Genomic DNA, 15,309 nt, shown 5'->3' with positions numbered 1-15,309 from the left:
CACCTGTTGTCCCACACTGAGGACGAACAACGAGAACTGGGGGGGCCCCCCCAAAACCCGATAAGAGTAGAGGGGCGGGGCTTGGGGGCGGAGGCTCCGCCCACGGCCACGCCCACCCCAAATCCTCTCAAAATTTCCTGGAATGCCCCCCAAACCCCCCGGAGCTCCCCCAAAAAATCCCGAGACCCCCAAACCCCTCTGAACCCTCTCAAATCCCCCTGATCCCCAAATCTCCCGAGCCCCCCAAAACCTGTAAACCCCCAAACTCCCAAAACCTGTGAACCCCCAAACTCACCGAGCCCCCCAAACTTCCCAAACCCTCCGATCCCCCCAAACTCCCCTAAATCTCCCCAAAACACCCCGAACTCATCAGAGCCCCCCAAACTCCTGAATCCCCAAAACCTCCTGATCCCCCAACCCCTCCCAAAATCCCCCTAACCTGCCAACTCCTCCCAAACTCCCCAAACCCCCAGAGCCCCCCAAAACCTCCTGATCCCCGAAACCCCCCTAAATCCTCCCAAACCCCCCAACGCCCCCAACTCCCCCTGAAGCCCGAAACACACCAACCCCCAAACTCCTCAGAACCCCCAAAACCTCTTGAACCCCCAACCCCTCCCAAAATTCCTCAAACCCCCCAAATCCCCCCAAATCCCCTGATCCCCCAAACTCCCCCTGATCCCTCAAACCCCCTAAATCCCCCTAAATCCCCTGATCCCCCAAAACCCCAAACCCCCAGAGCCCCCCAACACCTCCTGTTCCCCGAAACCCCCCTAAATCCTCCCAAACACCCCCAAACCCCCTAAATCCCCCCAACCCCCAAATCTTTGACCGAGGGGCGTGGCCAGCCGGGGGGTGAGCGGGGCGTTGCCGTTGCCAGGCAACGCAAAAGGCGTGGCGAGAGGGGCGTGGTCTCGCTGTGTGGGCGTGGCTTATAGGGGGCGTGACCAGAGTTCAGATCCTCGTGTGGAAGGGGCGTGGTCTCGTGTGGGAGGGGGCGGGGCCAGCGCCCGCCATGTTCACGCGGGGGTCCCGGCGGCGGCGGTCGCAGCGAGATGTGAGGGGAGGGGGCAGCGTGAGGGGATTTGGGGGGATTTGGGGAGTTTTGGAGGAATTCAAGGGGTTTGGGGGGGTTTTGAGGCGGTCTGGGGGGAATCTTGAGGTTCTGAGGGACTTTGGGGGAGTCTGAGAGGCAGTGGGAGGGCTGGGGGGATTTGGGGAGATCTGAAGGTTTTGAGGGGATTTGGGGCGCTTTTGGGGGGGCCTTTGGGACCCGAGGGCTTTGGGGAGGTCTGGGGGGTTTTGGGGGGGGTCTGAGGGGTTTTGGGGGTCCTGATACGGGAGGGGCTGTGGGGCAGGTGTGGGGTCGGGGGTCCCTGGGGGGGATTTTTGGGAGGATCTCAAAAAGGGTCTGGGGGCTCCTGGGAGCTCTGTAGGTGTGGGGGTGAATTCTGCGGGGGTCACCCCCCTTCCGTGCCCCCATTTTTGGGGTGCCCCCCACCCATTCCTGACCCCGTTTTTTGGGGGGGGGGGTTTCTCCTGACCCCCCCCACCCTGCAGACCCCATTTTTAGGGTGCCCTCCCTCCCCACCCCCAGCCGGTTTTGGGGCAGTTTTTGGGGTGCGCTGACCCTTGGTGCCCCCAGGCCGAGGACCCCGAGCGGGGCTGTCCGTGCCGCGCCTGCCGCGAGCTCTGCCCGGGCTTCCAGGAGCACCCCTGGAGGTGAGGGGGGATCTGGGGTGTCCTGGGCTGGGAGAAACGGGATTTGGGGTGTCCTGGGCTGGGAGGAACGGGATTTTGGGGTGTCCTGGGCAGGCACTGGGGATTTGGGGTGTCCTGGGCTGGCACTGGGGATTTTGGGGTGTCCTGGGCTGGGCGGAACGGGATTTTGGGTTGTCCGTGGCACCAGAGCTCCCTCCCTGCATTGTGAGGGGATTTTGGGGTGCCCTATAACCCCCTGGACTGTTACTGGGATTTTGGGGTGTCCCCCGTGACCCCCTGGTCCGGGGAGGGATTTTGGGGTGTCCCAGGTCACCAGAGCCCCCCTCAGGCTGTGAGGGAATTTTGGGGTGCTCCCTGACCCGGTTTTTGGGGTTCCCCAGGAAGATCTGCCAGCACTGCCAGTGTCCCCGAGGGGAGCACGTTGTGGGGGGAGTCTCCCCCAGGCTGCAGGGGGTCCTGGCCCGGCTGCTGCCCCACCCCCCGCCCCCCCCCGACTCCGAGGACTCGGGGTGCTGCCCCGAGGAGTTCGCCTGGAGCCCCCCCGGCCTCAGCCCCGAGCAGGTACCCCAAAACCAGCCTGGACCCCAAAAACAGCCCTGGGACCCCAAAAACCCACTGGGACCCCAAAAACAGCCCCTGGGACCCCAAAACCCATTGGGACCCCAAAAACACCCCCTGGGACCCCAAAAACGCCCCTGGGACCCCAAAACCCACTGGGACCCCAAAAACAACCCCTGGGACCCCAAAAACACCCCTGGGACACAAAAACAACCCCTAGGACCCCAAAACACCCCTGGGACCCCAAAACCCACTGGGACCCCAAAAACAACCCCTGGGACACAAAAACAACCCCTGGGACCCCAAAAACACCCCTGGGACCCCAAAACCCACTGGGACCCCACAACCAGCCTGGGACCCCAAAAACAACCCCTGGGACCCCAAAAATGCCCCTGAGACCCCAAAAACACCCCTGGGACCCCAAAACCCACTGGAACCCCAAAAACAGCCCCTGGGACCCCAAAACCCACTGGAACCCCAAAACCAGCCTGGAACCCCAAAAACAGCCCCTGGGACCCCAAAACCCACTGGAACCCCAAAAACAGCCCTGGGACCCCAAAAACAACCCCCTGGGACCCCAAAAACAGCCTTTGAGACGCCAAAACCCACTGGGACCCCAAAAACAACCCCTGGGACCCCAAAAACACCTCTGGGACCCCAAAAACAGCCCCTGGGACCCCAACAACAACTCCTGGGACCCCAAAAACACCCCTGGGACCCCAACAACAACCCCTGGGACCCCAAAACCCCTCAGGGGGGATGTTTCCCCACCTCCCCCCTCCATCTGTGCCCCCCCATAGAGCCCTGACCCCCCCAGAGCCCCCCAAACCCCTCCTGGGGCCCCCCTGAGTCCTGTACAGACCCCAAATTCCCCCTGGGATCCCCACACAGCACCCTGACCCCATAACGGGCTCCTCAAACCCCTCCTGGGGTACCTCGGACCCCCCATAGAGCCCAAAACCCCCCTGGGACCCCCCATAGAGCCCAAAACCCCCCTGGGACCCCCCCATAGAGCCCAAACTCCCCCTGGGACACCCCAATAGAGACCTGACCCCCCTAAGAAGGCCTCAAATCCCCCTGAGACCCCCCCAATAGAGCCCCCCAGGGGTCTCCCCTGTCCCAGTGTCTCCCCTGTCTCACTGTCTCACCTGTCCCAGGTGTGTGTGTATTTCTCAGCATTACCCCCAGGTGTCTCATCTGTCCCAGGTGTGTGTGTATTTCTTGGTGATGCCCCCAGGTGTCTCACCTGTCCCAGGTGTCTCACTGTCTCACCTGTCCCAGGTGTGTGTGTATTTCTCAGCTTTACCCCCAGGTGTCTCACCTGTCCCAGGTGTATGTGTATTTGTCAGTGCTGCCCCCAGGTGTCTCACCTGTCCCAGGTGTCTCACTGTCTCACTTGTCCCAGGTGTCTCACTGTCTCACCTGTCCCAGGTGTGTGTGTATTTCTCAGCATTACCCCCAGGTGTCTCACTTTCTCACCTGTCTCACCTGTCCCACTATCTCACCTGTCCCAGGTGTCTCACTTTCTCACCTGTCCCACGTGTGTGTGTATTTCTTGGTGATGCCCCCAGGTGTCTCACCTGTCCCAGGTGTCTCACCTGTCCCACTGTCTCACCTGTCTCCCTCCTCAGGTGTGTGTGTATTTCTCGGCATTACCCCCAGGTGTCTCACCTGTCCCAGGTGTCTCACCTGTCCCAGGTGTCTCACTATCTCTCCCCCAGGTGTGTGTGTATTTCTCGGCGCTGCCCCCCGCGCAGGTGCCGCGCCTGCGCAGTCCTGGCGAGCGCCACCGGCTGCGGGAGCTGCTGCGGCAGCTGCCCCCGCATGACCTGGAGGTGGGTGCAGGGTTTGGGGTCCCTGGTGGATTGGGGGATGTTTTGGGGCTTTTAGGGTCTGAGGGAGCTGCACAGAGGGGAGATTTGGGGGTTCCACAGTGAGTGGAGCTGAATTTGGGGGGGATTTTGGGTTTTATTTGGGGTGAATTGGGTTCTTTTAGGGCATTTTGGGGAGATTTTGGGGTTGTCCGAGGGCGGTTTTGGGGTGGGTTTAGGTTCAAGGCCATTTTTGGGTGGATTGGGTCAATTGAGGATGTTTTTGGGATGGATTTGGGTCATTTGAGGGCATTTTTTGGGTGGGTTTGGGTAATTTTAGGGCATTTTTGTGATGAATTTGGGTCATTTGAGGGCGTTTTTTGGGTGGGTTTGGTTAATTTCAGGGCATTTTTGGGGTGGGTTTGGGTAATTTTAGGGCATTTTTGGGGTGGCTTTTGGTTATTTGAGGGCATTTTTGGGGTGGGTTTGGGTCATTTGAGGGCATTTTTCGGGTGGTTTGGGTCATTTGAGGGCGTTTTTGGGGTGGTTTTGGTTTCTTTCTGGGCGTGTTTGGGGAGATTTTGGACCATTTGAGGCCATTTGAGGGGTGGTTTTTGGAATGGGTTTGGGTTCAAGGCTGTTTTAGGGGTGATTTTGGGTTCTTTTAGGGCGTTTTTGGGATGGTAGTAGGTTATTTTAGGACATTTTTGGGGTGGTTTTGAGTTCTTTTAGGGCATTTTTTGTGTTTTTGGGTCCTTTGAGGGCATTGGTGGGGTGGGTTTGGGTTCAAGGCCATTTTCAGGTGGATTTGGGTCAATTGAGGTTTTTGGGGTGGGTTTGGGTTATTCAAGGACATTTTGGGGGATGTTTTGTGTTCTTTTAGGGCGTTTTTGAGGAGATTTGTGGTCGTTTGAGGGTGTTTATGGGATGGTTTTGGTTGGTCAAGGGTGTTTTTGGGGTGGATTTGGGTTCTTTTAGGGGGGTTTTGGGGAGGTTTTGGGTTCAAGGTAATATTCCAGATGGATTTGGGTCAATTTATGTCATTTTTGGGGTGGCTTTTGTTCGAGGTCATTTTTGGGGTGGCTTTGGGTTTTCTTTTTGGGTGTTTTTGGGGTGGATTTGGATTACTTTTAGGACATTTTTGGGGTGGTTTTCAGTTGTTCAAGGCAATTTGTGGGGAAGCTTTGGGTTCTTTTAGGGCGTTTTGTGGGGGATTTTGGGTTGATCACAAGGATTTCTGGGGTGGTTTTTGTTTTTCATGGCCCTTTCTGGGGTGATTTTGAGTTCAAGGGCATTTTGGGGGGGGGGGGTTGGGTCATTTGAGGGCGTTTTTGGGGTGATTTTGGTTTCCTTTAGGGCATTTTTGGGGTTGTTTTTGGTATTTCTGGGTAGTCCTGGGATATTATTGGGGTGATCTGAGGAATTTTTAGGTGGTTTTGGTTTTTTGGAAGTGATTTTGGGTTTTTGGGGGGAAGTTTTGGGGTTTTTTTGGGGTGGTTTGGGGTTTTTTTGGGTGATTTTGGAGTTTTTTGGGGTAGTTTTGCATTTTTTTTTTTTTTTGTGGGGTTTTTGTGGGGTTTTTTTGTGATTTTGGGGTTTTTATGGGCTGATTTTGGGGTTTTTTTTGGGATGGTGTGGGTTTTTTTGTGGTTTATTTGTGGGGTTTTTTTTGGGCTGATTTTGGGGGTTTTTGGGGTGATTTTGGGGTTTTTTTGGGGTGATTTTGGCATTTTTTGGGGGTGGTTTGGGGGTTTTTTGTGAGTTTTTTTGGGGTGATTTTAGTTTTTTGGGGGGTGATCTGGGGTTTTTTGGGGTGGTTTTGGGATTATTGGGGTGTTTTGGGATTTTTTTTTTTTTGGTGGGGTTTTATTTGTGTTTTTGTGGTGTTTTTTTTGCTTTTTTTTTTTGGATGATTTTATGTTTATTTGGGATGGTTTGGGGGTTTTTTTGGGGATGATTTTGGGTTTTTTGGGGGATGATTTTGGGGTTTTTTGGGTGGTTTTTGGATCTCCTGCCCCTTCCCAGCCCGAATTCTGCCATGACCTGGACGAGGTCGAGCGTCGGGAGCTGAAACTTTTCGCCCAACGCCGAAAACGTGAAAATTTGGGGCAGGGGAGTGTCCGGCCCCTCCCCCTGACCAGCCCAGGGGCCGTGTGCCAGCAGGTGGGACACCCCAAAAAATGGGCACCCCAAAAATGGGCACCCCAAAAATGGGGCATCCCAAAAAATGGGCCATCCCAAAAATGGGGATCCCAAAAATGGGCCATCCCAAAAATGGGGAACCCAAAAATGGGCCATCCCAAAAATGGGGAACCTCAAAAATGGGGACCTCAAAAATGGGCCATCCCAAAAATGGGGAAGCCAAAAGAATGGGAACCCCAAAAAATGGGAACCCTAAAATGAGAACCCAAAAAAATGGGAACCCTAAAATGGGAACCCCAAAAAAAATGGGAACCCTAAAATGGGAACCCCCAAAAAAATGGGAATACTAAAAATGGGAACCCCAAAAATAAGAGAATATCAGAAATGGGAACCTCAAAAATTTGGTACCCCAAAAATGGGGAACCCAAAAAACAGGAGCGCCCAAAAAATGGGCACCCCAGAAAAATGGGAATCCTGAAAAATGGGAACCCCAAAAATGGAAGTTCCAAAAGCGGGAACTCCCAAAAAATGGGGAGCCCAAAAAAATGGGAACCCTAAAAATGGGGAACCCCAAAAAAATGGGAACCATGAAAATGAGGAACCCCAAAAATGGGTATGCCTAGAAAAATGGGATTCCAAAAAAATGGGGAATCAAAAAAAATTGGAACCCCAAAGAAATGGGAATACTAAAAATGGGAACCCCAAAAATAAGAGAATATCAAAAATGGGAATGCCAAAAATAGGGTACCCCAAAAATGGGGAACCCAAAAAAATGGGAACCCTATAAATAGAAACCCCAAAAATGGGAACCCCCCCAAAAATGGGAACCTCAAAAATGGACACCTCAAAAATGGGAACCCTCCCCAAAAAATGGGAACTCCAAAAATGGGAAATCCAGAAAAAGGGGAAACCAAAAATGGCCACCCCAAAAAAATGAGAATCCTAAAAATGGGGAACCCCAAAAATGGGAACACCCAAAAAATGGGATCTCAAAAAAATGGGGAATCCAAAAAAATGGGAATCCCCAAAATGGGAATGCCCAGAAAAATGGGAACCCCAAAAATGGAAACCTCAAAAGAATGGGAACCCCAAAAAAATGGGAACCCCAAAAAAATGGGAACCCCAAAAAGGGCACCCCAAAATCAGGCAGGGCTGGAAATACTGGGGGGGGGGGGTGTGGGGGGAGAGAGGAACCCCAAAAAGTCAGAGAGAGCCCCAAAAATGTTGAGAGAAGAACCCAAAAAATGAGTGGGGAACCCCAAAAAGGAGGAGTGGGAACCTGGAGGTTTTGGGGGGACCCGAAAAACAAAGAAGGGAAATTTAAAATGGAGGGGAGGGACTCCAAAATATGGGAGGAAACCCAAAAAAAATCACGTGGGACCCCAAAATGGGGGGAGAATCTCCAAATTTGGGGGAAAGGAGCCCCAAAATGAGGGGGCAACCCCAAAATTAGGGAGGGAAACTTAAAAATTTGGGGTGAGGGACCTCAAAAATATCACGTGGAGCCCCCAAAATTTGTGGGAAACCCCAAAACTGGAGGGGGGAGGGAAGCCCCAGAGTGAGGGGCCAAAAATCCAAAGTGGAGACTTGGAGATTTTAAGATGACTCCAAAAATAACCCCCCAAAGCAGGTGGGATCCCCAAAAAATCCTGTGGGCATCTCAAAAATGCCAAAAAACGGCGGGTGGGCGGTGCCAGAATGGGGAGGGGGGGACCCCCAAAACGAGAGAGGGGGAGGGTAAAATCGGCGGGGGGGTGTGCAAAATTAGAGAAAGGAGCCAAAAATTAGCGCGGAGAGACCCAAAAAAGAAGAGAAGGGGAACCTGAAACTGAGGATGAGGGACCCCAAAGCAGGCGTGGAGGCTGCGAATGGCGCGGGGCTCAGCCCCCATTTTTGGGGTGTCCCCGCAGTGCGGGGGTCCCATCCCGGGCGGCTCCCTGGCCGTGTTCGCGGCGCGGGCGGGGCTGGGGCTGTGCTGGCACCCGCGCTGCTTCCAGTGCCACCAGTGCCGCCAGCCGCTCGTGGACCTGCTCTACTTCTGCCCCGGCGGGGCGCGGGGGCGGCTGCTCTGCGGGCGGCACCACGGGGACAGCGAGCGGCGGCGCTGCCCCGCCTGCGACGAGGTCAGGGGCGGGGGGGGCATGGGGGGTTATGGGGGGTTATAGGGGGGTTATGGGGTTGTTGGGGGGGTTATGGGGGCTTATGGGGGCTTATGGGTTGTTGGGGGGGTTATGGGGGGTTATGGGGTTGTTGTGGGGGGTTATGGGGTGGTTATGGGTGGTTATGGGGGGGGTTATTGGGGGTTATGGGGTGTTATGGGGGGGATTATGGAGTTGTTGGGGGTGGTTATGGGGTTATTGGGGGTGGTTATGGGGGGGTTATGGGGTTGTTGTGGGTGGTTATGGGGTGGCTGTGGGGGGGTTATGGGGGGGTTATGGGGTTGTTGGGGGTGGTGACGGAGTTATGGGGTTGTTGTGGGTGGTTATGGGGTGCTGGGTGTGGTTATGGGGTTGTGGGTGGTTATGGGGTGCTGGGTGTGGTTATGGGGTGGGTATGGGGTGTTATGGGCAGTTATGGGGTGCTGTGGGTGGTTGTGGGGGCCAAGGGGTTTTTCGGGTGCTGGGTAGCCCCCACCCCTCTTTTACCCCCAGCTGATTTTCGGGGGGCTCTGGGGGTCTCTGTGGTCACTCCCCGCCATCCCCCCCCCAGCTGATTTTCGGGGGGCGCTGGGCCGAGGCCGGGGGGCGCCGCTGGCACCTGCGGCACCTGCGCTGCCTGGAATGCGAGGGGCCCCTGGAGCCCCAGGAGCTGCCCGGGCCGGGGGCGGGGCCCCCCCTGTGCCCCCCCTGCCGCACCCGCCGCGCCCACCTGTGCGACACCTGCGGGGACCCCATCGGTGAGCAGGGCTTGGGAGGGCAGGGGGACCCTGGCTGGGCTGGGGCATTCTTGGGGTTTGGGGGTCGTGGGGGGTTTTGGGGTCCCCAAAGAATCCAAAAGTGATCACAGCCCCCCCCGAACCCCTCCTGGCACCCCCAGACCTGCAGGGACTGCACATCACCCACAGGGGGCAGCACTGGCACTGCCACTGTCCCCATTGTCCCCTCACTGTCCTCATTGTCCCCCAATGTCCCCATTGTCCCCTCACTGTCCCCATTGTCCCTCACTGTCCCCATTGTCCCCCAATGTCCCCATTGTCCCCTCACTGTCCCCATTGTCCCTCACTGTCCCCATTGTCCCCTCACTGTCCCCACTGTCCCCACTGTCCCCATTGTCCCAAACTGTCCGAACTGCCCCCATTATCCCCATTGTCCCTCACTGTCCCCACTGTCCCCTCACTGTCCCCACTGTCCCCTCACTGTCCCTGCTGTCTCTCACTGTCCCCATGTCCCCTCACTGTCCCCATGTCCCCATTCAGACCTGCAGGCTCCCCACGTCACCCACAGGGGGCAGCACTGGCACCCCCTCCCTGCCTGTTTCCGCTGCGCCCCCTGTGGGCGCCCCCTGCTGGGCCGCCCCTTCCTGCCCCGGGGAGGGCAGATCTTCTGCTCCCCCCAGTGTGCACAGGGACCCCCCCCCGCCCCCCGCGGCGCCCCCCAGCGGCGATCCTGGGGAGGGGCTCCCCCGGCAGGTGAGGGGGACTGGGAGAGACTGGGGGAACACTGGGAGGGACTGGGAGTGATTAAGAGGGAGTGGGGAGCACTGGGGGGAACTCTGGGAGGGACTGGGGGGCAACTGGGAGGGAGTGAGGGGGGATTGGGAGGGAGTGAGGGGGGGACTGGGAGGGATTTGGAGGGAGTGGGGAGCACTGGGGGGCCACTGGGAGGGGCTGGGGAGGGTAATGGAAGTAGCTGGGAGGATCTTGGGGAGGCACTGGGAGTACGGGGGGGGTAACTGGGAGCACTGAGAGCACTGGGTGGGGCACGGGTGGGGCACGGGTGGGGCACTAGGGGTAACTGGGAGCACTGTGGGGTAACTGGAAGCACTGTGGGGTAACTGGGAGCCCTGGTGTAACTGGGAGCACTGGTGTAACTGGGAGCACTGGTGTAACTGGGAGCCCTGGGGTAACTGGGAGCACTGGTGTAAGCAGCCCCTCCCCCAGGCTCGCAGCAGCCCCGGTTCCGCCGGGCGGGGCCCCATCGCCACTCGATGCCAGAACTGGGGGTCACCCGCCGCCCCTCCCCCCCCATCTCCCCTCCCCCCGCCCCCTGCGGCCCCTCCCCTCCCTGCGCGGCCCCTCCCCCCGCCGGGCCCTGCCCCTCCCCCCCTGTGTTGGGTGTGCGGCAGGGGAGGGGCCGCCCCCGCTGCCCTTCCTCCTCCTCCTCCTCCTCCTCCTCGTGGGAGGGGCTGTTCTTGGGGGAGCCCATCCCCCTCCCCCCACAGCTCCGCCCCCCCGGGGCCCCCCCACATCCGGCCCTGCCCCCCCGGCCCCGCCCCCGCTCCCGCGGCTGCCGCCTGGCCTGACCCCTCTGTGACCCCTCTGTGACCCCTCTGTGACCCCTCTGGGTGACCTCTGGCCCCTGTGTGTGACCCATGTGACCTCTATGAATGACCTCTGTGACCTCTGTGTGACCCCGTGTGACCTCTGAGTGACCTCTAAGACCCCTTTTGGACCCTTGGGTAACCTCTGCATGACCCCTTGGGTGACCTCTCTGTGACTTCTGGATGACCCCTGGGTGACCCCTGCTCTCTCCTGCTGACCTCGTGCCAATCTCTGTGGGGCTCCTGACCTCTCTTGGTGGCCTCAACCTCAGGGACCTCCTGTGACCTCCTGCTGACCTTTGCCCTCTGGTGATTTCTTGGTGCTGACCTTTGCCCTCTGGTGCCCTCCTGGTGCTGACCTTTGCCCTCTGCTCTCCCGTGGGCACTCTGCTGCTGACCTTTGAGCCCCCTCCCGGCCGTGACCTTTGCACTGTGACCCCGTGACGCCTCAGGGACCCCCGGGCTGCGCTCGGTGACCTTTGACCCCCGAACGGAAGCTTTAATAAAGGGGCGGCGCCCCCGTTCAGCCACCGGCGTCACTGCAGCCCCGTGCCGCGAGGGGAGGGGCGGGGCGTGAGCGCTGCAGAGCACCGGCAGCGCCGGCTCGGCCCCGCCCCCCGTTCCGCTCCCGCTCCCGTTCCCGCCAATTTCAAACGCGACCCTACGGTGCCCGCCACTCCCCCCCAACATGGCGGCGCCCATGCGGGCCACGCGCCGGGCCCACCGCGTCCCGTGCGCTGATTGGCTTAGCCCCGCGCCGAACAGTGCGCTGATTGGCTTAGCGCAGCGCCCTACCGTGCGCTGATTGGCTCAGCCCAGCACCGCCTTTGCGCGCTGATTGGCTGAGCCCACCGTCGTCCCGTGCGCTGATTGGTCGGGGCGGGATCACGTGATCTGGCTGGCGGCTGCTGGGACAGCGCGGTTACGGGGCAACGGGGGCGGGGCCAATGGGCAGCGCGGTCACGTGAGCGGCGTGGGGCCGGCGGCGGCTTCCGGGGAACCGGGACCGAACCGGGACCGTACTGGGGTAACGGGCACTGTACTGTTGTAACGGAGACTGTACTGGGACCGTACTGGGACCTTACTGGAGTAACCGGGACCATACTGGGGTTACTGGGACCGTACTGGGGTAACTGGGACCTTACTGGGGTTACTGGGAACCTATTGGAGTAATCGGGACTGTACTGGGTTAACTGGGACCGTACTGGGGTAACGGGCACTGTATTGGGGTAACTGAGACTGTACTGGGACCGTACTGGGGTTATTGGGAACTTACTGGGGTTAATTGGGACCTTACTGGGGTTACTGGGACCTTACTGGGGTTACTGGGAACTTACTGGGGTAACGGGCACTGTATTGGGGTAACTGAGACTGTACTGGCACCGTACTGGGGTAACTGGGACCTTACTGAGGTTAACTGGGACCTTACTGGGAACTTACTGGAGTATCCGGGACCGTACTGGGTTAACTGGGACTGTACTGGAGTTAATGGGGCTGTACTGGGGTTACTGGGACTGTACTGGAGTTAATGGGGCTGTACTGGGTTAACTGGGACTGTACTGGGGTTACTGGGACCGAACCGGGACCGACCCAGGGTAACTGGAACTGTACTGGGGTAACCGCGACCGACCCGGGGCAACTGGGACCTTATTGTGGTAACTGGGACCGAACCGGGAGATTACTGGGGTAACTGGGACCGAACTGGGGCAACGGGGACTGTGCTGGGGTTACTGGGACTGTGCTGGGGTAACTGGGAATGAATTGGGACCTTACTGGGGTTACTGGGACCAAGCCCGGGTGGTCTGGACTGGAGCAGGTGAACTGGAACCTTACTGGGTGAACTGGTGTGCGGGACTCTGGGGGCTGGAGGGGGTGGGGGGGGTCCTGGGGCAGGAGGGGGTGGAGGAGTGGGAGGGGTCCCAGTGTGACCCCGGAGTGATTCCAGTCTGTTCCTGGTGAGATCCCAGTCTGTTCCCACTGTGATCCTAGTCTGTTCCTAGTCTGTTCCCACTGTGATCCCAGACTGTTCCCGTCTGTTCCCACTGTGATCCCACTGTGATCCCAGTCTGTTCCTGGTGTGATCCCACTGTGATCCCAGTCTGTTCCCGCTGTGATCCCAGACTGTTCCCGGTGCGATCCCAGTCTGTTCCTGGTGCGATCCCAGTCTGTTCCCACTGCGATCCCAGTCTGTTCCCACTGTGATCCCGGTCTGTTCCCACTGTGATCCCGGTCTGTTCCCGGTCTCATCCCCGTCTATTCTCTGTCTGTTCCCGCTGTGATCCCAGTGTGATCCCAGTCTGTTCCCGCTGTGATCCCGGTCTCTCCCAGTACGATCCTGATGTGACCCCGCCTCTGTCCCCTCCCCAGCCCGGCCATGCCGCTGCCTGTCGCTCTCCAGTCCCGTCTGGCCAAGCGGGGGCTGCTCAAGCACGTGGAGCCTGGTGAGAATTTTGAGGCGGGGCTTGGGGGGTTGTTTTGGGTGTGGGTGGGGTGGGGCTTTCAGTGTGGAGTAGTGGGTGTGGCTCCATGTGTCAGTGGCTGTGACATTGGGTGTTGGTCTGGACAGTGGGTGGAGCAACAGGCATGGCCATGCTGATGCCCCGCCCCCAGAGCTCGAGGAGATAATTGATGAGGATTGGGGCAGTGGGTGTGTCAGTGGGCAGTGGGTGTGTCAGTGGGTGTGGCCCTGACTGCTCCACCCCCAGAGCCCAAGGAGATAATTGATGAGGATCGGGGCAGTGGGTGTGGCTTTGGGCAGTGGGTGTGGCAGTGGGTGTGGCTCTGACTGCCCCACCCCCAGAGCCCAAGGAGATAATTGCTGAGGATTGGGGCAGTGGGTGGGGCAGTGGGTGTGGCTCTGATGGCCCCGCCCCCAGAGCCCGAGGAGGAGATCATTGCTGAGGATTACGATGATGCCCACGTGGATTACGAGGCCTCGCGGCTCGAGGGGCTGATGCCGCCCTGGTACAAAGTGATCGACCCCACCTGGTAAGACCCCCCCCCCCACCTGGTGAGACCCTCCCCCACCTGGTGAGACTGTCCCCACCTGGTGAGACCTTCCCCACCTGGTAAGACACCCCCACCCCCACCCGGGAGACCCCCCCCCCACCCGGTGAGACCCCTTCCCCACCAGCTGTGAGAACCCCTCAGTGCTACAGGGGCTGTTGGATCCCTTGGCCCCTCTGTAGGGTCCATAAGCCCCTCAATGGGGTCTGTAGAGGTTTTAGGGTTTCTCTGTAGGGTCTGTGGCATCTCTAGGGTCCATTGGCTCTTGTATTGTGTCTGGGGGTCCCTAGGCCCATCTGTAGTGTCTGTAGACTCTGCAGGGTCTGTAGGAGCCATAGATCTCTCTATGGAGTCTGTGGGTTTTTAGGGTCTCTGGGATCTGTGGGGTCCCTAGGCCCCTCTATGGGGTCTGTAGGATCTTTGTGTAGGCTCTATGGGGTCTGTAGGGTCCTTACACCCCTCTAAGGGGTCTGTAGGATCTGTAGGATTCCTCTGTAAGGTCTATGGGGTCTGTAGGCTCTGTGGGGTCCCTAAACTCCTCTATGGGGTCTGTGGAGTTTTTAGGGTGTCTCTTTAGGGTCTCTGGGGTCTCTAGGCTGATCTGTAGGATCCCCCCTCCCTCCCCAGTGGCCTGCCCTACTACTGGAACGTGGAGACCGACCTGGTGTCGTGGCTGTCGCCGAACGACCCCAACTCCGTCATCACCAAACCCGCCAAGAGACTCAAGGGGAACCCAGGTGAGGCTGGGAGGGGGGGTGCCCCCAAAACCCTGAGAGGTGATTTTGGGGTCCCCCTGCCCCCCCTCCAACCCCTGTTTGCCCCCCAGAGCCCGAGGAGCCCCCGGAGAGGAGCCACGAGAAGGAGGAGCCGCGCGAGCGCCGCAGCCACCGACGTGAGGAGCTGGCGCCGTACCCCAAGGGCAAGAAAGGTGCGTGGGGAGGAGTCCCCCCGATTTTGGGGGGGGTCCCCCAGGTTTTTGGGGGTGCCACAGCCCAAACCTTGAGCTGCTGTGACCCCCCTGTGCCCCCCCAGGCGGCCGCAAGGACGAGGAGCTGGACCCCATGGACCCCAGCGCCTACTCGGACGCGCCCCGGTACGGGGTGGGGAGGAATTGGGGGTGATCCCGGGTTTGGGGTGGTTTTGGGGTGACCCCAGCCCGGCTGTCCCCACAGAGGCACCTGGTCCACGGGGCTCCCCAAGCGCAACGAGGCCAAGACGGGCGCGGACACAACGGCGGCCGGGCCCCTGTTCCAGCAGCGGCCGTACCCCAGCCCGGGCGCCGTGCTGCGCGCCAACGCCGAGGCTTCGCGCGGCAAGGACTGAGCGGGATGGGACCCCAAAAACGGGATGGGGACCCCAAAAAACGGGATGGGGACCCCCCAAAAACGGGATGGGGACCCCCAAAAACGGGATGGGGACTCCCAAACGAGACACACACCCCCAAACGGGACAGCCCCAAAACGGACAGGCACCCCCAAAAACGGGACAGCCCCAAATGGACAGACACCCCCAAAAACGGGACAGCCCCAAAATGGACAGACACCCCCAAACGGGACACACACCCACAAACGGGATGGGGACCCAAAAACGGGGT

At 59.0% G+C, this 15,309-nt stretch overlaps 2 protein-coding genes across 8 annotated transcripts; both read left to right on the top strand.

Moving 5' to 3' along the window:
* The first annotated feature begins 1,000 nt into the window (after positions 1–1,000).
* On the top strand, positions 1,001–12,652 carry LOC306816640 (prickle planar cell polarity protein 3-like). Of its 3 annotated transcripts, none has more exons than XM_079333063.1 (9): positions 1,001–1,072; positions 1,643–1,719; positions 2,100–2,280; positions 3,999–4,112; positions 6,114–6,251; positions 8,141–8,353; positions 8,940–9,126; positions 9,646–9,858; positions 12,633–12,652. In XM_079333063.1, the coding sequence occupies exons 1-9, from the start codon at positions 1,013–1,015 to the stop codon at positions 12,635–12,637; spliced, it is 1,188 nt and encodes a 395-aa protein (XP_079189189.1). In that variant the 5' UTR covers positions 1,001–1,012; the 3' UTR covers positions 12,638–12,652. The 3 variants fall into 3 exon arrangements, with proteins under 3 accessions (XP_079189189.1, XP_079189188.1, XP_079189190.1); XM_079333062.1 differs by lacking the exon at positions 12,633–12,652 and adding an exon at positions 10,982–11,316; XM_079333064.1 differs by lacking the exons at positions 9,646–9,858; positions 12,633–12,652 and adding an exon at positions 10,982–11,316.
* Positions 11,642–15,045, top strand: PQBP1 (polyglutamine binding protein 1). 5 transcript variants are annotated; one of them, XM_079333065.1, is made up of 7 exons: positions 11,642–11,736; positions 13,038–13,150; positions 13,586–13,697; positions 14,343–14,452; positions 14,542–14,643; positions 14,748–14,808; positions 14,888–15,045. In XM_079333065.1, exons 2-7 carry the CDS (start codon positions 13,084–13,086, stop codon positions 15,036–15,038), a joined length of 603 nt encoding a protein of 200 aa, XP_079189191.1. In that variant the 5' UTR covers positions 11,642–11,736; positions 13,038–13,083; the 3' UTR covers positions 15,039–15,045. The 5 variants fall into 5 exon arrangements, with proteins under 5 accessions (XP_079189191.1, XP_079189194.1, XP_079189192.1 ...); XM_079333068.1 differs by having other exon boundaries at positions 11,672–11,736; positions 13,077–13,150; XM_079333066.1 differs by lacking the exon at positions 11,642–11,736 and adding an exon at positions 11,956–11,969.
* Positions 15,046–15,309: the final 264 nt, after the last annotated feature.

Source organism: Erithacus rubecula (genome assembly GCF_903797595.1).
Source record: "Erithacus rubecula genome assembly, contig: scaffold_768_arrow_ctg1, whole genome shotgun sequence".
Lineage (NCBI taxonomy): Eukaryota > Metazoa > Chordata > Aves > Passeriformes > Muscicapidae > Erithacus > Erithacus rubecula.
This window is presented reverse-complemented; position numbering and strand designations above follow the sequence as displayed.